This window comes from Triticum aestivum, chromosome 6D, assembly GCF_018294505.1.
Source record: "Triticum aestivum cultivar Chinese Spring chromosome 6D, IWGSC CS RefSeq v2.1, whole genome shotgun sequence".
NCBI lineage: Eukaryota > Viridiplantae > Streptophyta > Magnoliopsida > Poales > Poaceae > Triticum > Triticum aestivum.
The window spans coordinates 349841123-349859748 of NC_057811.1; the positions used below are offsets into that span (position 1 = coordinate 349841123).

Genomic DNA, 18626 nt, shown 5'->3' on the forward strand with positions numbered 1-18626 from the left:
TATTACAGTTAATGGAAACATGGAGCGCTCCCTCCGTACTGAGGAGCATACCGCGGCCCTTGCAGCCGAAGTACAGGGTGGTCTTATTGGGCCAAAAACTAAATCGGCAGCCAAGCCACCGGACACTGTCAAACAGGCCCGGTCTACCCTGTAGATTGACAGTCCGGCTCGTCCAGAGCTAGATTAGCAATTCAGCCTCCGTCAAAACCCCAACCTGATAGCGGCATACGTACCGCGCCTACATAACTACGCACTAAAGATACCATGGGCAAGGACGGAGGCATACTAAACATAAAGTCCATAGTATGGCTCGACCCTGTCCGGACCTTCATATTTTTTCACCTTTTTTCTTGTTTTTATTTTTCAGGTTCTTTACAACCCACATCACTTTCTGGTGGTAACAAGGGCCCCTTTCTAGGCCCCTTATGCATACTCGATTGTTGATCCTCATAAAGGATCCTACACCAAGGTGAAAAGCGGCGCAGACGTGCGACAGAGTGTCCAAAGGATCTTCAAGATCATCTTTTCAATTTTAGGACATGTATACAACTTTCCCTTGTTCTCGACATGTAAAATAGCCGTGATGCTTATCGCATCTTCTGTTAAAATACGTTTTGACGTACCAATCGGACTATAATGGAAACAGTTTCGCCCAACCTTTTTCGATATCGGCTTATTTCTTAATCAGTTCTCCCCCTTTACGTCAGATTGGCATATACACCTCGGTACGACATAAATCGCCAGGGGCTTTATTCAGCCATATATATTTGTGAAAACAGAAAAGTCCGAACACTCTCAGAGTAGACTTCGGCATCCCAAATACTGCATTATATGCATCGGCTCCGAATCATGTCTTTGGTCAATAGTTGGGTTACCCGGCTCATGTGTTTGCTACCTTACGTTCCAATAATTCGGCTAGGATAGTAAAGGGAGAACTACTGCGTTAGTAAAGGACACCGCAAGATTGAACCCAAAACTAAGCACCTCTCCCATTGCAAGAAATACCAATCTAGTTGGCCAAACTAAACCAATAATTCAAAGAGAAATACAAAGATATCAAATCATGCATATAAGAATTCAGAGAAGATTCAAATAATATCCATAGATAATCTGATCATAAATCCACAATTCATCGGATCTCGACAAACACACCGCAAAAGAATATTACATCAGATAGAACTCGAAGAACATCGAGGAGAACATGGTATTGAAGATCATAGAGAGAGAAGAAGCCATCTAGCTACTAGCAATGGACCTGTAGGTCTGTGGTAAACTACTCACGCTTCATCGGAAGTGAAGGAAATATGCCCTAGAGGCAATAATAAAGTATTATATATTTCCTTATATCATGATAAATGTTTATTATTCATGCTAGAATTGTATTAACCGGAAACATAATACATGTGTGAATACATAGACAAACAGAGTGTCACTAGTATGCCTCTACTTGACTAGCTCGTTAATCAAAGATGGTTATGTTTCCTAGCCATAGACATGAGTTGTCATTTGATTAACGGGATCACCTCATTAGGAGAATGACGTGATTGACATGACCCATTACGTTAGCTTAGCACCCGATCGTTTAGTATGTTGCTATTGCTTTCTTCATGACTTATACATGTTCCTATGACTATGAGATTATGCAACACCCATTTACCGGAGGAACACTTTGTGTGCTACCAAACGTCAGAACGTAACTGGGTGATTATAAAGGTGCTCTACAGGTGTCTCCAAAGGTACTTGTTGGGTTGGCGTATTTCGAGATTAGTATTTGTCACTCCGATTGTCGGAGAGGTATCTCTGGGCCCACTCGGTAATGCACATCACTATAAGCCTTGCAAGCATTGTGACTAATAAGTTAGTTGCGGGATGATGTATTACGGAACGAGTAAAGAGACTTGCCGGTAACGAGATTGAACTAGGTATCGAGATACCGACGATCGAATCTCGGGCAAGTAACATACCGATGACAAAGGGAACAACGTATGTTGTTATGCGGTCTGACCGATAAAGATCTTCGTAGAATATGTGGGAGCCAATATGGGCATCCAGGTCCCGCTATTGGTTATTGACCGGAGAGGTGTCTCGGTCATGTCTACATTGTTCTCGAACCCAAAGGGTCCGCACGCTTAAAGTTACGATGACAGTTATATTATGAGTTTATGTGATTTGATGTACCGAAGGTTGTTCGGAGTCCCGGATGTGATCACGGACATGACGAGGAGTCTCGAAATGGTCGAGACGTAAAGATTGATATATTGGACGACTATATTCGGACACCGGAAGTGTTCCGGAGAAGTTTCGGATTAAACCGGAGTGCCGGAGGGTTACCGGAACCCCCCGGGGAAGTATTGGGCCTTAGTGGGCCTTGAGGGGAGAAAGAGGGCAGCAGCCATGAGGTGGTGCGCCCCCTCCCAGAGGAGTCCTAGTTGGACTAGGAGAGGGGGGCGCAGCCCCCTTTCCCTCTCCCTCTCCCTCTCTTTCCTTCCCCCCTTCTTTTCCTAGTAGGACTAGGAAAGGGGAGTCCTACTCCTACTAGGAGGAGGACTCCCCCCCTCTCCTTGGCGCGCCCCATAGGCAGCCGGCCTCCCCTTGCTCCTTTATATACGGGGGCAGGGGGCACCTACGAACACACTTGATATACGATATTTTAGCCGTGTGCGGTGCCCCCCTCCACCAGATTACACCTCGATAATACCGTCGCGAAGCTTAGGCGAAGCCCTGCGTCGGTGGAACATCATCATCGTCACCACGCCGTCGTGCTGACGAAACTCTCCCTCAACACTCGGCTGGATCGGAGTTCGAGGGACGTCATCGAGCTGAACGTGTGTAGAACTTCGGAGGTGCCGTACGTTCGGTACTTGATCGGTCGGATCGTGAAGACGTTCGACTACATCAACCGCGTTGTGATAGCGCTTCCGCTGTCGGTCTACGAGGGTACGTGGACAACACTCTCCCCTCTCGTTGCTATGCATCACCATGATCTTGCGTGTGCGTAGGAATTTTTTTTTTGAAATTACTACGTTGCCCAACAGGAAGGGCAATAGGGTTGATGTAGATGCCCTCCGTGATCGAAGCCCCCTCCGGCAGATCGCCGGAAAAGGCCCCAAGATGGGATCTCACGGGAACGGAGGCTTGCGTCGGTGGAAAAGTTTTTTTGTGGATGCTTCTGGTGGTTTGGGAATATTTGGGAATTTATAGGCCGAAGATTAGGGTTAGAGAAGCTCCGAGGGACCCACAAGGCAGGGGCGTGCCCTGCACCCTTGCCGTCGCCTCAGGACTCCTTTGCCTTGGTCTCCAAGTCCTACGTGTGTCTTATGGTCCAAGAAAAATCATCTTAAATTTTGATTCCGTTTGGACTCCATTTGATATTCCCTTTCTGTGAAACTCAAAAACAAGGAAAAAACAGAAACTGGCACTTGGCTCTAGGTTAATAGGTTAGTCCCAAAAATAATATAAAATAGCATATTAATGCATACAAAACATCCAGAACAGATAATATAATAGCATGGAACAATCAAAAATTATAGATACGTTGGAGATGTATCAAGCATCCCCAAGCTGTTTAGAGACTCTCAAAATAATATAAGTGAAGCAAGGGAGTTCAACAATTTCTGTAAAATAAAGCCACCACCGTGCTCTAAAAAGATATAAGTGAAGTACTAGAGCATATTGCCTAGCTCAAAAGATATAAGTGAAGCACATAGAGTATTCTAATAAATTCACGATTAATGCGTGGTCCTCTCAAAAGGTATGTACAGCAAGGATGATTTTGGCAAACTAAAAAGCAAAGACTCATACCATACAAGACACTCCAAGCAAAACACATATCGTGTGGTGAATAAAAATATAGCCTCAAGTAAATTTACCGATGGATTGAAGACGAAAGAGGGGATGCCTTCCGGGGCAACCCCAAGCTTAGGCTCTTGGTTGTCCTTGAATATTACCTTGGGGTGCCTTGGGCATCCCCAAGCTTAGGTTGTTGCCACTCCTTATTTCATAGTCCATCAAATCTTTACCCAAAACTTGGAAACTTCACAACACAAAACTCAATAGAAAACTCATGAGATCCGTTAGTATAAGAAAATAAATCACCACTTTGGTACTATTGTGAACTCATTCTTTATTTATATTGGTGTAATATCTACTGTATTCCAACTTCTCCATGGTTCATACCCCCCGATACTACCCATAGATTCATCAAAATAAGCAAACAACACATAGAAAACAGAATCTGTCAAAAACCGAACAGTCTGTAGTAATATGTAAACTTCGAATACTTCTGTAACTCTAAAAATTCTGAACATTTAGGACAACATAGGCAATTCATATATCAATATTTTGTAAAAAAAATCAGGATTTTATCACGCTTCTGTGATTTTTAACAATTCTGTCAATGAGCGCAAAAGTTTCTGTTTTTCAACAAGACCAAATCAACGATATACCAAAGTATCCCAAAGGCTTTACTTGGCTCAAACACTAATTAAAACACCAAAACACAATTACTACTGAGGTAATAATGTGTAATTTATTCAAGAACAGAAGCAAAACATAAAACATAAAATTAAAATTGGGTTGCCTCCCAACAAGCGCTATTGTTTAACGCCCCTAGCTAGACATAATGCAATAGATCTAGGTATTGTCATCTTTGGTATGCAATCCATAAGTAGCTCTCATAATAGATTCATATGGTAACTTAATTTTCTTTCTTGGAAAGTGTTCCACGCCCTTCCTTAATGGAAATTGAAATCTAATGTTTCCTTCTTTCATATCAATAATTGCTACAATCGTTCTAAGGAATGGTCTACCAAGAATAATAGCACATGTAGGATTGCAATCTACATCAAGAACAATGAAATCTACGGGCACATAATTCCTATTTTCAGCAATAATAACATCATTAATCCTTAGTTTTTTTAATAGTGGAATCCGCTATATGCAAATTTAAAGAGCAATCATCAAATTCACGGAAACCTAGCACATCACATAAAGTTTTCGGAATCGTGGAAATGCTAGCACCCAAATCATGGCACTCATAATATTTAATTTTAATCTTAATAGTAGGTTCCCACTCATCATAAAGCTTTCTAGGGATACAAACTTCCAACTCAAGTTTTTCTTCAAAAGATTTCATCATAGCGTCAACGATATGTTTTGTAAAAGCTTTATTTTGATTATAAGCATGAGGAGAATTCAACATGGATTGCAACAAGGAAATACAATCTATCAAAGAACAATTATCATAATTGAAGTCCTTGAAATCCAAAAGAGTGGGTTCATTGCTACTTAAAGTTTTGACCTCTCCAATCCCCCTTTTATCAATTTTTGCTTCAAGATCTGTAAACTCCGAATCATTGGGACGCCTTCTAGCAAAAGTTGACTCATCTCCAGTCCCATCTTTATCAATATTTATATTAAAAAACAAATATTCAATAGGAGTCACATCAATCAGTTTAAGATCTTCGTCATTATTATCACGAGAAATCGAAGAACACGTTTTTATAAACCAATCTCGCTTAGCACGCATCCTAGCGGTTCTTTCTTTACATTCATCAGTAGAAATTATCATAGCTTTTAGAGAATCATTAATATCATGCTTGGGTGGAATAGATCTAATTTCAAAGCATCAATCTCAAGCGAAATTCTATCCACGTTCCTAGCCAAATCATCAATCTTGAGCAAAAAAATTTCAACCATAGTATTGAAAACTTTTTGGGAACTAATAAATTCTTTAATATTGTTCTCAAGATCAGAGGGCATCTTATTATAATTTCCATAAGAATTGTTGTAGGAATTACATAATTATTAGAGGAATTACTAGTAAACGGCCTAGGGTTGAAATTACCTCTATACGCGTTATTACCAAAATTGTTCCTACCAACAAAATCCACATCCATAGATTCATTATTATTCTCAATCAAATAAGACAAAGCATTTCATTAGGATCAATAGGAGCACTCTTACAAGCAAACAATTTCATAAGTTCATTCATCTTTCCACTCAAAGTATTTATTTCTTTAATTGCATGCACTTTTTTACTAGTGGAAGATCTTTCGGTATGCCGTTGAGAGTAATTTGCCATAATATTATCTAGGAGTTTAGTAGCATCTCCTGTGATTTCCATAAAAGTACCACCCGCGGCGGAGTCCAAAAGATTTCTAGATGCATGCTACCTCTTGAGCACTGCGTTGGTTTTCCCTTGAAGAGGAAAGGGTGATGCAGTAAAGCAGCGTAAATATTTCCCTCAGTTTTTGAGAACCAAGGTATCAATCCAGTAGGAGGCCACGCACGAGTCCCTCGTACCTACACAAACAAATAAAATCCTCGCAACCAACGCAATAAAGGGGTTGTTAATCCCTTCACGGTCACTTACGAAAGTGAGACCTGGTAGATATGATAAGATAATATTTTTGGTATTTTTATGATAAATATGCAAAGTAAAATAAAAGGCAATAAAAATAGCTAAGTGTTGGAAGATTAATATGATGGAAAATAGACCCGGGAGCCATAGGTTTCACTAGTGGCTTCTCTCGAGAGCATAAGTATTACGGTGGGTGAACAAATTACTATTGAGCAATTGACATAATTGAGCATAGTTATGAGAATATCTAGGTATGATCATGTATATAGGCATCACGTCCGTGACAAGTAGACCGACTCCTGCCTGCATCTACTACTATTACTCCACACATCGACCACTATCCAGCATGCATCTAGAGTATTAAGTTCAAAAGAACAGAGTAACGCTTTAAGTAAGATGACATGATGTAGAGGGATAAACTCATGCAATATGATATAAACCCCATCTTGTTATCCTCGATGGCAACAATACAATACGTGCCTTGCTGCCCCTGCTGTCACTGGGAAAGGACACCGCAAGATTGAACCCAAAGCTAAGCACTTCTCCCATTGCAAGAAAGATCAATCTAGTAGGCCAAACCAAACTGATAATTCGAAGATACTTGCAAAGATAACCAATCATACATAAAAGAATTCAGAGAAGATTCAAATATTGTTCATAGATAAACTTGATCATAAACCCACAATTCATCGGTCTCAACAAACACACCGCAAAAGAAGATTACATCGAATCGATCTCCACGAGAATCGTGGAGAACTTTGTATTGAGAACCAAAGAGAGAGAAGAAGCCATCTAGCTAATAACTATGGACCCGAAGGTCTGAGGTAAACTACTCACACATCATCGGAGAGGCTATGGTGTTGATGTTGAAGCCCTCCGTGATCAATGCCCCCTCTGGCGGAGCTCCGAAAAAGGCCCCAAGATGGGATCTCACGAGTACAGAAGGTTGCGGCGGTGGAATTAGGTTTTTGGCTCCGTATCTGGTAGTTTGGCGGTACGCAGGTATATATAGGAGGAAGAGGTACGTCGGTGGAGCAACGTGGGCCCCACGAGGGTGGAGGGCGCGCCCAGGGGGGTAGGTGCGCCCCCCTACCTCGTGCCTTCCTGGTAGCTTTCTTGACGTAGGTTCCAAGTCCTCTGGATCACGTTCGTTCCGAAAATCACATTCCCGAAGGTTTCATTCCGTTTGGACTCCGTTTGATATTCTTTTTCTGCGAAACTCTGAAATAGGCAAAAAATAGCAATTCTGGGCTGGGCCTCCGGTTAATAGGTTAGTCCCAAAATAATATAAAAGTGTATAATAAAGCCCATTAAACATCCAAAACAGAATATAATATAGCATGGAACAATCAAAAATTATAGATACGTTGGAGACGTATCAAATTCAATCCCGCATAAAATTTGTGTATAATCATCCATAAAGTCAAACCATGCGTAGGGCAATTTTCTTATCATCAATTCCATCCCCTCCCAAGATTGTGCAACATGTTCATGATCAAGTTGCTTAAAATTCATTATATCGTTCCTAAGGGAGATGATCTTAGCGGGTGGAAAGTACTTGAAAATAAAAGCATCTTTACACTTATTCCATGAATCAATACTATTTTTAGGCAAAGATGAAAGCCAAGTTTTAGCACGATCTCGTAGTGAGAACGAAAATAGCTTTAATTTAACAATATCATTATCCACATCTTTTTTCTTTTGCATATCACACAATTCAATGAAAGTGTTTATATGGGATGCGGCATCTTCACTAGGAAGGCCAGAAAATTTATCTTTCATAACAAGATTCAACGAAGCGGCATTAATTTCATAAGATTCCGCACTAGTGGTGGGAGCAATCGGAGTACTAATAAAATCATTATTATTAGTGTTGGAAAATTCACACAACTTGGTATTCTCTTGAGTCATCGTGACAAAGCAAGCAATCTAGCACATGAGCAAACAGAAAGCAAACGAAAAGACGAACGAAAGAAGGGCGAATAAAAAGGCAAATCTTTTTGTTGTTTTTCTGAAAATCGTTTTAGAAGCGGGGGAGAGGAAAACGAGAGGAAAATGGCAAATAATGTAATGCAAGAGATGAGAGTTTATGATGGGTACTTGGTAGGCTTGATGTAGAATCTCCCCGGCGACGGCGCCGGAAATTCTTATTGCCACTTCTTGAGCTTGCGTTGGTTTTGCCCTTGAAGAGGAAAGGGTGATGCGGCAAAGTAGAGATAATTATTTCCCTCGGTTAGAGAACCAAGGTATCAATCCAGTAGGAGGCGCAAGCAAGTCTCCAATCTATGCCCTACACAAACAATCAAACACTTGCATCCAACGTGATAAACGGGTTGTCAATCCCTTCACGGTCAATTGCAATGGTGAGATCTGATAGAGATAAATATAAAAGATTACTAAAACGTAAAATAAAATAAAAGGAAATAAATTGCAACAAGGTATTTTTGGTTTATAGATCTAAAAATATACAATGGAAAATAGACTCGGGGGCCATAGGTTTCACTAGAGGCTTCTCTCTTGAAGGAAAATAATACGGTGGGTGAACAAATTACTGTCGAGCAATTGATAGAAAAACGCAAAGTTATGATGATATCCAAGGCAATGATTATGCATATAGGCATCACGTCCGTGTCAAGTAGACCGAAACGATTCTGCATCTACTACTATTACTCCACACATCGACCGACTCCTGCCTGCATCTAGAGTACTAAGTTCAAAAAAATAGAGTAACACATTAAGTAAGATGACATGATGTAGAGGGATAAACTCAAGCAATATGATGAAAACCCCATCATTTTTTATCCTTGATGGCAACCATACAATACATGCCTCGCTACCCCTACTATGTCACTGGGTGAGGACACCGCAAGATTGAACGCAAAACTAAGCACCTCTCCCATTGCAAGAAATACCAATCTAGTTGGCCAAACTAAACCAATAATTCAAAGAGAAATACAAAGATATCAAATCATGCATATAAGAATTCAGAGAAGATTCAAATAATATTCATAGATAATCTGATCATAAATCCACAATTCATCGGATCTCGACAAACACACCGCAAAAGAATATTACATCGGATAGAACTTCAAAAACATCGACGAGAACATGGTATTGAAGATCATAGAGAGAGAAGAAGCCATCTAGTTACTAGCTATGGACCCGTAGGTCTGTGGTAAACTACTCACGCTTCATCAGAAGGGCAATAGGGTTGATGTAGATGCCCTCCGTGATCGAATCCCCCTCCAGCGGATCACCGGAAAAGGCCCCAAGATGGGATCTCACGGGAACAGAGGCTTGCAGCGGTGGAAAAGTATTTTCGTGGATACTTCTGGTGGTTTGGGAATATTTGGGAATTTATAGGCCGAAGATTAGGGTTAGAGGAGCTCCGAGGGACCCACAAGGCAGGGGGCGCGCCCTGCACCCTTGCCGTCGCCTCGGGACTCCTTTGCCTTGGTCTCCAAGTCCTACGTGTGTCTTCTGGTCCAAGAAAAATCATCGTAAAGTTTTATTCCGTTTGGACTCCGTTTGATATTCCTTTTCTGCGAAACTCAAAAATAAGGAAAAAAACAGAAACTAGCACTGGGCTCTGGGTTAATAGGTTAGTCCAAAAATAATATAAAATAGCATATTATAAAACATCTAAAACAGATAATATACTAGCATGGAACAATAAAAAAATATAGATACGTTGGAGACGTATCACCCCCCAACGTCTATATAAGCTGCGGGGTTTAGTCCATAGGGAGGACGGTCACAATTACTACCTCCTAGCCCTAGGGTTAGAACATAACTTACGATCTCGAGGTAGATCAAGCTTGTATTCGATGTACAATCAAAGCAGGACGTAGGGTATTACCTCTTCGAGAGGGTCCGAACCTGGTTAAATAATGTCTCCTTCGTCCCCTGTTACCCATAGATCCAAGAACCATAGCTCGGGACCCTCTACCCCGAGGTGTGCCGGTTTTAGTACCGACAGTCGGCGAGAGAAATTCTGATGCTGGGCGACGACCGAGCTCGCGCAAGAGAGGGGAGTGGGGATATGCACTCTATCTATGGGGGATGTGCTCTGGATCCCCCCCCCCCCTCTCCGTCTCTTAGCCACCACGTTCGCGCATCTTGCTGCTCGGAGTGAACGAATAGCAGTGGTGATGTGGCAACACACCATGTGCCACAATTTGTGTGCTTCCATCCAACGATCACAGTAGCGTTTGCTCGGAAACGACAAAAATCTGACATCAGTTATACAACATTTCGGTAAAAATATTGGGTGTAATAACATCTTATATTATAGGACGGAGGGAATATATACTTGTGATCATGATCGATGAGCGGATATATTTTTCTTTCTTTTGAATGTGAAGCATCTAAAACCTTCTAAAGACACCGTAATCACGAGGAATTGAAACTACAGCGCACCACCCCGTCTGGATTTGTTAGTCTCCTTTTGCATTTTGTGTTGTTTTGTGCTAAACTTTGACCTTGTTTGATTAGCAAAACATGAGTTATCTACCATAAAAATTATATTCATAGATTTATATTTGAAATAAGTTTCGATGATTTTTTTCCGTAATGATATTTGGCGAACGTTTGCCGAGAGCCTAATCCCCAAAACTCCTGCAAATTAAACAAACTTACATGGCAGTTTGGCCAAAATGCCACCCCCTCCTACACAAACTGCCCCAAATGCCTATACCATGCTGACTGGCGAACGGTCGCCGGCCATTGCAATCCTATTTTTTACATATAAAAAGACTATTCTACGAGTTAACTCTATGGTCAAACTTTGACCGAAAATGCCAGGGCTAATAAACCTAGACGAAGGTAGCAGTGACAAGTGACGCAGAAGTTCTGTGACGCAATATTCGTAGCAAGCTCTTTGCTTTCCAAAAAATTCAAGACAAGATAGGAGGAGCCACGCACACACCGCCGCATTAAGGCACCAGCGCAGCACGCCCACACACCTGTACGCACAGTACTTGAAAGCATCTGCTGTCCACAAGCCTGATATTATGACCACTGCAGCCTGAGAAGCTAACACCGAGTTCTCTTTCGAGTACTGTCCATAGATGCCCTGCCCAGCAGTAGAAAACCTGTGGACTATCGTCCTCTCGATCCGGTCGCAACCACCTCCAGACTCGCGTCCTCCTCCCGTTGAACAGCACACACAAATAATTCCCGCATGCTACCCAATTATTACGTTATAAAACATTATTCCCGCGTGCTATCCCGACTGCCTGTCCCCAGTGGTCGACATGGAGAGGACGAGGCCGAGAGCCCAAGAGAGACGAAGGAAGCCTCTCCTGAAAACAGCAGTCTCGTCGTGCATGGGCACGTCCCCATCACACGGAAACGCCAAGGCCTTCCCCAACGATCGATCTCCGCTGAAGCACGCGACAGATCGCCTGCCCAATCCGGCCCACACAGCTGTCCGCCCCTTGAGCAAAAACCATCATTTCGCCTCGCCGGAGCCGTGGCCGGGCACTCAAGCAAGCAAGCAAGCCAATCCAGGCTGCCCGCAGCCGCGTCGCCCCAGCCCGGCCGGTATGAAACGCGGCGCGAGCGCGACAACGCCGGCACAGGCCAGCACAGCCGTAGCCGTCTCGTAGATCGTAGTTGTACCCACCTGCCCATACGCCGGTGTCTCGATCTGCGCAGCCCAAAAAACGTAAACGTACGTGCCTGACTGGCTACCTGGCGTGCCGTACCGTTCCCCGAGAGAACCGGCCGTCGCGCCAGGTCGGCCCCGCCGCGTGCGCATGCTACAGGATCCAGGCTCGACACAGCGCGGCACAGGTGCGCGCAGCTCAGCGCCTCGCCGGCGCACTCGTGAGGGTTCTGTTCGTACACGTTGCGCTCTTTTCCCCGGGGAGTGGGTGAAAGCGTAGCATTCTTTTTACCGGTGAATCAATGCCTACAGCTAGAGGAGGAGTAGGAGTAGAGCGGGTGATCCCTGACCTTATCTTCGAGTAGATGCGTGGCGTGGTCACGTAAGAGATGCGCTCTCCTTTTGTAGTGTCACTAGTCAAGCGGCTCGGTATAAAGGGATGACACACATGAATGACATGACGTTAGACTAAGGGAAAAGGTGAATGACCTGTCTTGCATGCACCACCATTGAGTCCACGAACCTCCCAATCTTTGGTTCATGATGATGATCCAAACCACAACTAAACCTAGGATACACAAAGGGTTCCCAGCTCGTTCTCGTGTGTCAGCTCCATGCTGCGCCGTCCGGGCGACTCCAAAAAGTTGGGAATCATCTCATCTCATCTCATCTCATCTCATAGGCGGGTTGCCTGCTCCAAAGCCCCAGCCTACTACGCTTAGACTGAAACAAACAGCCGGAGGTCCACACTATAGGTAAGTAGTACTCCGTATGTGGTACCTCCACTCGCCTGGCTCAGATGCTACCTAGGCAATGAATCACCGTACCCCTGATTTTCTCCGACCTGCAGTTTGTTTGTGCCGGATAAAACAAACTTTGGCTGTACATTACCACTGTTGCCCGTCATCCACGGGCTTAATGATTGCCATCTAATTGGGAGATTTCGTGCCGTGTAAGGCTGGAGCCGACTCCTCCGAGTAAAGCTAAGTAAGGAAGGAAACAGTACATGACCAAATATGCAGTGGCAATCAATGAAATTGTACAAATAATGCGTGTACAAACATAGATGGGCACAGTATAAGAACTTGCTAGGCCGGACCCCACGACTTTACATGTAGTAGAGGAGCCATCACCTTGTCTAGTCAGGCTGGCTAAATCAATACCCCCCGACTTGCATGTAGGAGTAGGACCATCACCCGGTCTCATCCTGTACCCTACATACAGAAAGATAAGCCCTCTCTACCCGGCGGCCTTCCCTCCAAATCTAGCTTATCCACGCCCACCGGGACCGCCATTACTTGGAGCTCCTCTCTCTTGGTTCTGCAAAACAAGCTCGTCGCCGGCCCGTCTCATCCCTGCGTTCCACCGCACGTACTCATCATAAACTCGGCAAAACATTTTCTCTTTCTTTACAAAACAGCCTGAACGCTTTGCACGTTATAGTACGCTTTTCTCTCCATTCCCCCAAACTTTTGCCTACTGTGGGTTTTTTCTTTTGAGGAAGTGCCTACTGTGGGTGGGGGCGCTACCGATTATTGGTGTGGCATCATAATTGATTGGCACTCCATCCATGGGGCCCCTTTGAATCAAGCCCGCTAATCGCCAAACCATCACGTCAAGATCGATCTCGTTATGCAACCAACGGTGGCACCCATGTGAAGAATTTACGTTTCGGTTCCGCTGCTGCGCTCTCCAAAGTGCAAACCGGAACCTCCTCCGACCAGACAGAGAAGCGGGATGGGTCCTCTCCTCTCCTCCGAGGCCGACGGACGTTAAGCCGACCTCCTGTCCTGTACCGTCTGTCCACTGTGTTATTCCATCGTCTCCATGATCATCATCCGTCCAAATCACGAGATTAAGACGGTGACCGAGAAACGCGACCTAGTGGATTTACCGGTGGCGCGCCGCGCTTGGCCCTCCGGGGGGAGATACGACCGGTGACGGAGCCGAAAGCAGAGGTCACATGCTAAGCATGCATGTACAATGCTTTGTATACATGGTGCCAATCTTTTTCCACGGGGTCGACCGATCCTTAAACATGGCCGGCAGGCACGACCCGAGATTGGCACGAGTGAGACCCAACGCAGCGATGGCAACACCCGCTCCGGTTCACATTGGGCGTGTACGGTGTACCGTACATTTTCTCCTGCCTGGATACGGTGTACTGCCGTACATTGTCTCGTCACGCCTTACTTTACACCTAAAATACCGTACTGTGGTATACTCTACAGGAGTACACGATCTTTTCTTCTCGTCTCTTTCACCTTGGTCGACACTCGACAAGTTAATTCACTACCAAAAAATGCTGACGCGCTCCCACTTCCGCGCCGCAAATCCCGGACGTGACAGTCGAGGCCTCCCCTGCGCACCCAAATCTTCGATTAGCGGTAGTAAATCAGTTTGTTTAATCTCTTTCCCAACCAACAACGTGCCACGTACCGGTGCTCGGCGTGATGCGGTGTGCGCTGTCTCATGACAGGCGCCGGCCGCTGCCTACAAGTATCGCGGACCGGCACGAGGCCCAAGGCAGAGCGGCGAAAAGTTTCGCCAAGTGTTGTCAGCTTTGCGCCGCTCCACGTTGTTCCCGAACCCTCTCCGTCGCCCTCCCTCGTTAATATCACTCCGTCCGGGGCCCTAGACTTGCAACGCTCGGCCTGAGCGATTGATTTTCGCCGGGTTATCGCGGAAACGGTGAAAGGTGGGAGGGAGCGAGCCGCTCGTGTGCGTCTGGGGGCGTCTGTGGTGTGTGTTGGTCGGCGGCGATGGACCAGGTGCAGCGGAAGAGCAGCCTGAGGTCCTACGGCTCGGCCAAGTCGCTGTCGGGGTCGGACGAGCAGCCCGGCCTCGGCGACCGGCGGGAGGTCGTGCTCAAGATCGACGGCAACGGGAACGGCCCCGCGCCCTTCTCCGTTCCCGTCGGCGGGGCGGCGGGTAATGCCGGCTCCAACTCCGACGCCAAGCCGACGGCGAGCAGGACGTTGCTCACCGCCGCCAGCTCGCCGTCCAAGGGCTGGGACGACGGGAGCTACGACTTCTGGAAGAACGAGGGCGGCGGGAAAGGGGGAGGCCCCGCGCCCCGCGTCGAGGACTTCAGCTTCAAGAACCGGCCGGCGCAGCCGCCGACATCACCGCAGGCATCGTCCCCTTCGTTCTCACCGAAGCAGCAGGCGAGCGCCCCGGTGGAGGTCGCCGAGGACCCGCCCACGCGCCTCATCGGGAACTTCCTCCGGAAGCAGAAGGCGGCCGGGGCCGAGCTGTCGCTCGACCTCGACCTGGAGATGGACGACATCGGGAGGTCGTCACACCCGTCCTTATCCAACTCCCGAGAGCGGGAGACGCCGCGTGTCTCCTTCAAGAACCGCCAGTCGTCCTCGTCCTCTTCATCCGACTCCGACACCGCCGGCGGCCGTAGGCGCGCCGGCGACGACGGAATACGCAACACCTCCACTTCCACTCCAGCGGGGAAGGGCCCACTAATGCGAGCCAAGACGCGCTCCCGGCTCATGGACCCGCCACCGCAGTCACCCATGGCCCCCCCTGCCGTCGACGAGGAGCGCAAGTCCTTTGCCCGACCTCCCAAGTCCGGCCAGTTTCCTTCGGGACGTATGACCGGAAAATCCGGCCAGTCTCCTTCAGGGCGCAAGTCGGGGGCCATCGGCAAGTCGGGCCCCATGGAGGAGGAGGAGGACGACCCGTTCATAGACGACGACATCCCTGACGACTTCAAGCGCGGGAAGCTGGACGCCCTCACCATACTGCAGTGGGTCGGCCTGGTGCTCATCATCGGGGCATTGGTGTGCAGCCTCACGATAAAGCCCTTGTCCCGGAAGAAGGTCTGGGAGCTGCACCTCTGGAAGTGGGAGCTCCTCGTGTTCGTGCTCATCTGCGGCCGCCTCGTCTCCGGCTGGGTCATCCGGATCGTGGTGTTCTTCGTGGAACGCAACTTCGTGCTGCGGAAGCGCGTGCTCTACTTTGTGTACGGCGTGCGCGGCGCCGTGCAGAACACGCTCTGGCTCGGCCTGGTTCTCGCCTCGTGGCACTTCTTGTTTGACGAGAACGTCCAGACCAACACGGCGGTGCTGCCCTACGTGACCAAGGTGCTCTTCTGCTTCCTCGTCGCCACGCTCATCCGCCTCGTCAAGACGCTGCTGCTCAAGGTGCTGGCCTCGTCCTTCCATGTCTCCACATACTTTGATCGGATTCAAGAGGCATTGTTCAACCAGTATGTCATCGAGACACTCTCTGGGCCGCCGCTAGTTGACGAAGACTACGTGCTTGCTGAGGTGCGCGAGCTGCAACGGGCAGGCGCAACCATCCCGAAAGAGCTACGTGCCGCCTTGCCAGCCAAGAATCTTTCGGGCCAAAAAAGCATCCGGATCTCGGGTTTAATCTCTAAGGGAGACCAATCAAGCAGGCAGCTGTCAAAGGAGAAGAAACAGCGTGAGATTGATGAAGGGATCACCATTGACAAGCTCCACAGGCTCAATCAGAAAAACGTCTCGGCATGGAACATGAAGAGGCTGATGAAGATTGTTCGTTTTGGGACGCTCACCACAATGGATGAGCAGATTCAGCAGGCAACGGGAGAGGGGGATGAGTCAGCGACACAGATTCGCAGTGAATATGAGGCGCAGCTGGCCGCCAAGAAGATCTTTCATAATGTGGCAAAGCCTGGATCCAAGTAAGCATTTCTTTTGTCTTAGATACGCATCCGTATCTTTTAGTTTGCAAGTTGCATTATTTTAGATAGACAACACCTTTCATGTAGGAATTTTCTCAAAAAAAAACCTGTAATATAATATTTCTGTTATTTTAGTAAACAGCATGCTAATTGTTGGACTTAGAGTGCCACTGTTGTGTTCGCTGTTAATCACAAAAGCGGACATATTGCAGAACTTTACAAGAATACTTGCCCTATGCCCTCACTTCAATATTTCAAATGCTGTAGTTCTAAGAATAGTGGCAATTTACTTATTCAGATTCTTGACCATAAATGTATGAATAATGCAGGTACATATACTTGGCAGACTTGATGCGCTTCATGAGGCAGGAGGAAGCCATCAAAGCTATGCATCTTTTTGAAGGAGCACAGGAGCACTGCAGGGTCAGCAAGAGGTCTCTGAAGAACTGGGTGGTAATGATCTTATTACCCTACTATCTAAGTTGCATAGAGTTATCATTGATTTCTGCCGTCAAGATACCTTTTCTAACATGGTCATATGGTTTCTTCTGTAGGTGAATGCATTTAGAGAGCGCAAAGCTCTTGCCCTAACACTTAATGACACAAAAACTGCAGTTAACAAGCTCAACCAGATGTGCAATGTTGTTGTTGGCCTCATAGTGTCTGCTCTCTGGCTTCTTATTCTGGGCATAGCCACAACACATTTCTTTGTCTTCATCAGTTCACAGCTTCTTGTGGCAGTTTTTGTGTTCGGGAATACTATGAAGACCATTTTTGAGGCAATTATTTTCTTATTCGTGATGCATCCTTTCGATGTCGGTGACCGCTGTGAGATTGAAGAAGTTCAGGTAATGAAAATAGCTTCTCGGTGCTCCTTGTTTGTTTAATAGGATAATACCTTGCATTCTTGGACTGACGTTTTAAGCACTTGAATTTCAGGTTGTTGTGGAGGAAATGAATATCATGACAACAGTCTTCCTACGTTATGATAACCTGAAGATCTATTATCCGAACAGTGTGCTGGCCACCAAGCCGATTTTTAATTTCTACAGGAGTCCTGATATGGGAGAAGGAATTGACTTCTCTATTCATGTTGCCACGCCGGTGGAAAAACTGGCTCTCATGAAGGAAAGAATACTACGGTGCGTATCGGTGCTTCTGCTATCTCAGTTTCATATTGACAATATAGGTGTAAACATAACGTTGGGAACTTTCCTCTGTTACTTGTCGAATTCAGTAGGCAGGCATGTATGGTCAGTGTGGGAACATACGCATATGAAGTTTGTAGTGCCATTTGCTGCTGATATTACCACATCAAACTAATAGTTTATTTTTTTTACTTGTGGCCCAGTTACATTGACGGTAAGAAGGAACATTGGTACCCGGGTGCGATGGTGGTCCTCCGAGATGTAGATGACACCAACAAGCTGAAGGTATCCATATGGCTCCGGCACACGCTCAACTTCCAGGACATGGGGATGAGGTTCGTGAGGAGGGAACTGGTGCTCCAGGAGATGATCAGAGTGCTCAAGGACCTCGACATCGAGTACCGGATGTTGCCGCTCGACGTGAACGTGCGGAACGTGCCCCCTCTTCAGTCCACAAGGATGCCGACGACATGGAACTATGCCTGAAGCGGCGAACGCGAGGGCTAGAAGATACAGCAGCTACCTGCAGGAGCCTGGCAGCAGCAACTATAGCGGATAGCCATTAGCTGTTAGTTAGTGTGCCTGCTGTGATGAGTGTGTTGTGTAGTATAACAAGCTTTCGTGCACTTGATGATAGGCAATACAGATAGTGGCCATTGGAAATGTTGAAAGCGGCCTGACGTTGCCGCTGCAACTTTTGTTGAAAGCACGCTGCTTGGCCCAGCTCTGAATATCTTCTGGTGATGGAACGAGACGGCAGCTTCAGCCGTCTCCTCCACGCACGGTAGGCCAGCGTCGAGTGGAAACACGACGCCGTTTCGCCTCTTA

General features: G+C 46.3%; 1 protein-coding gene across 1 annotated transcript; it reads left to right on the top strand.

Moving 5' to 3' along the window:
* The first annotated feature begins 14494 nt into the window (after nucleotides 1-14494).
* On the top strand, nucleotides 14495-18626 carry LOC123145053 (mechanosensitive ion channel protein 6). The gene is made up of 5 exons (XM_044564362.1): nucleotides 14495-16650; nucleotides 16980-17103; nucleotides 17205-17498; nucleotides 17590-17792; nucleotides 18002-18626. Exons 1-5 carry the CDS (start codon nucleotides 14732-14734, stop codon nucleotides 18282-18284), a joined length of 2823 nt encoding a protein of 940 aa, XP_044420297.1. The 5' UTR covers nucleotides 14495-14731; the 3' UTR covers nucleotides 18285-18626.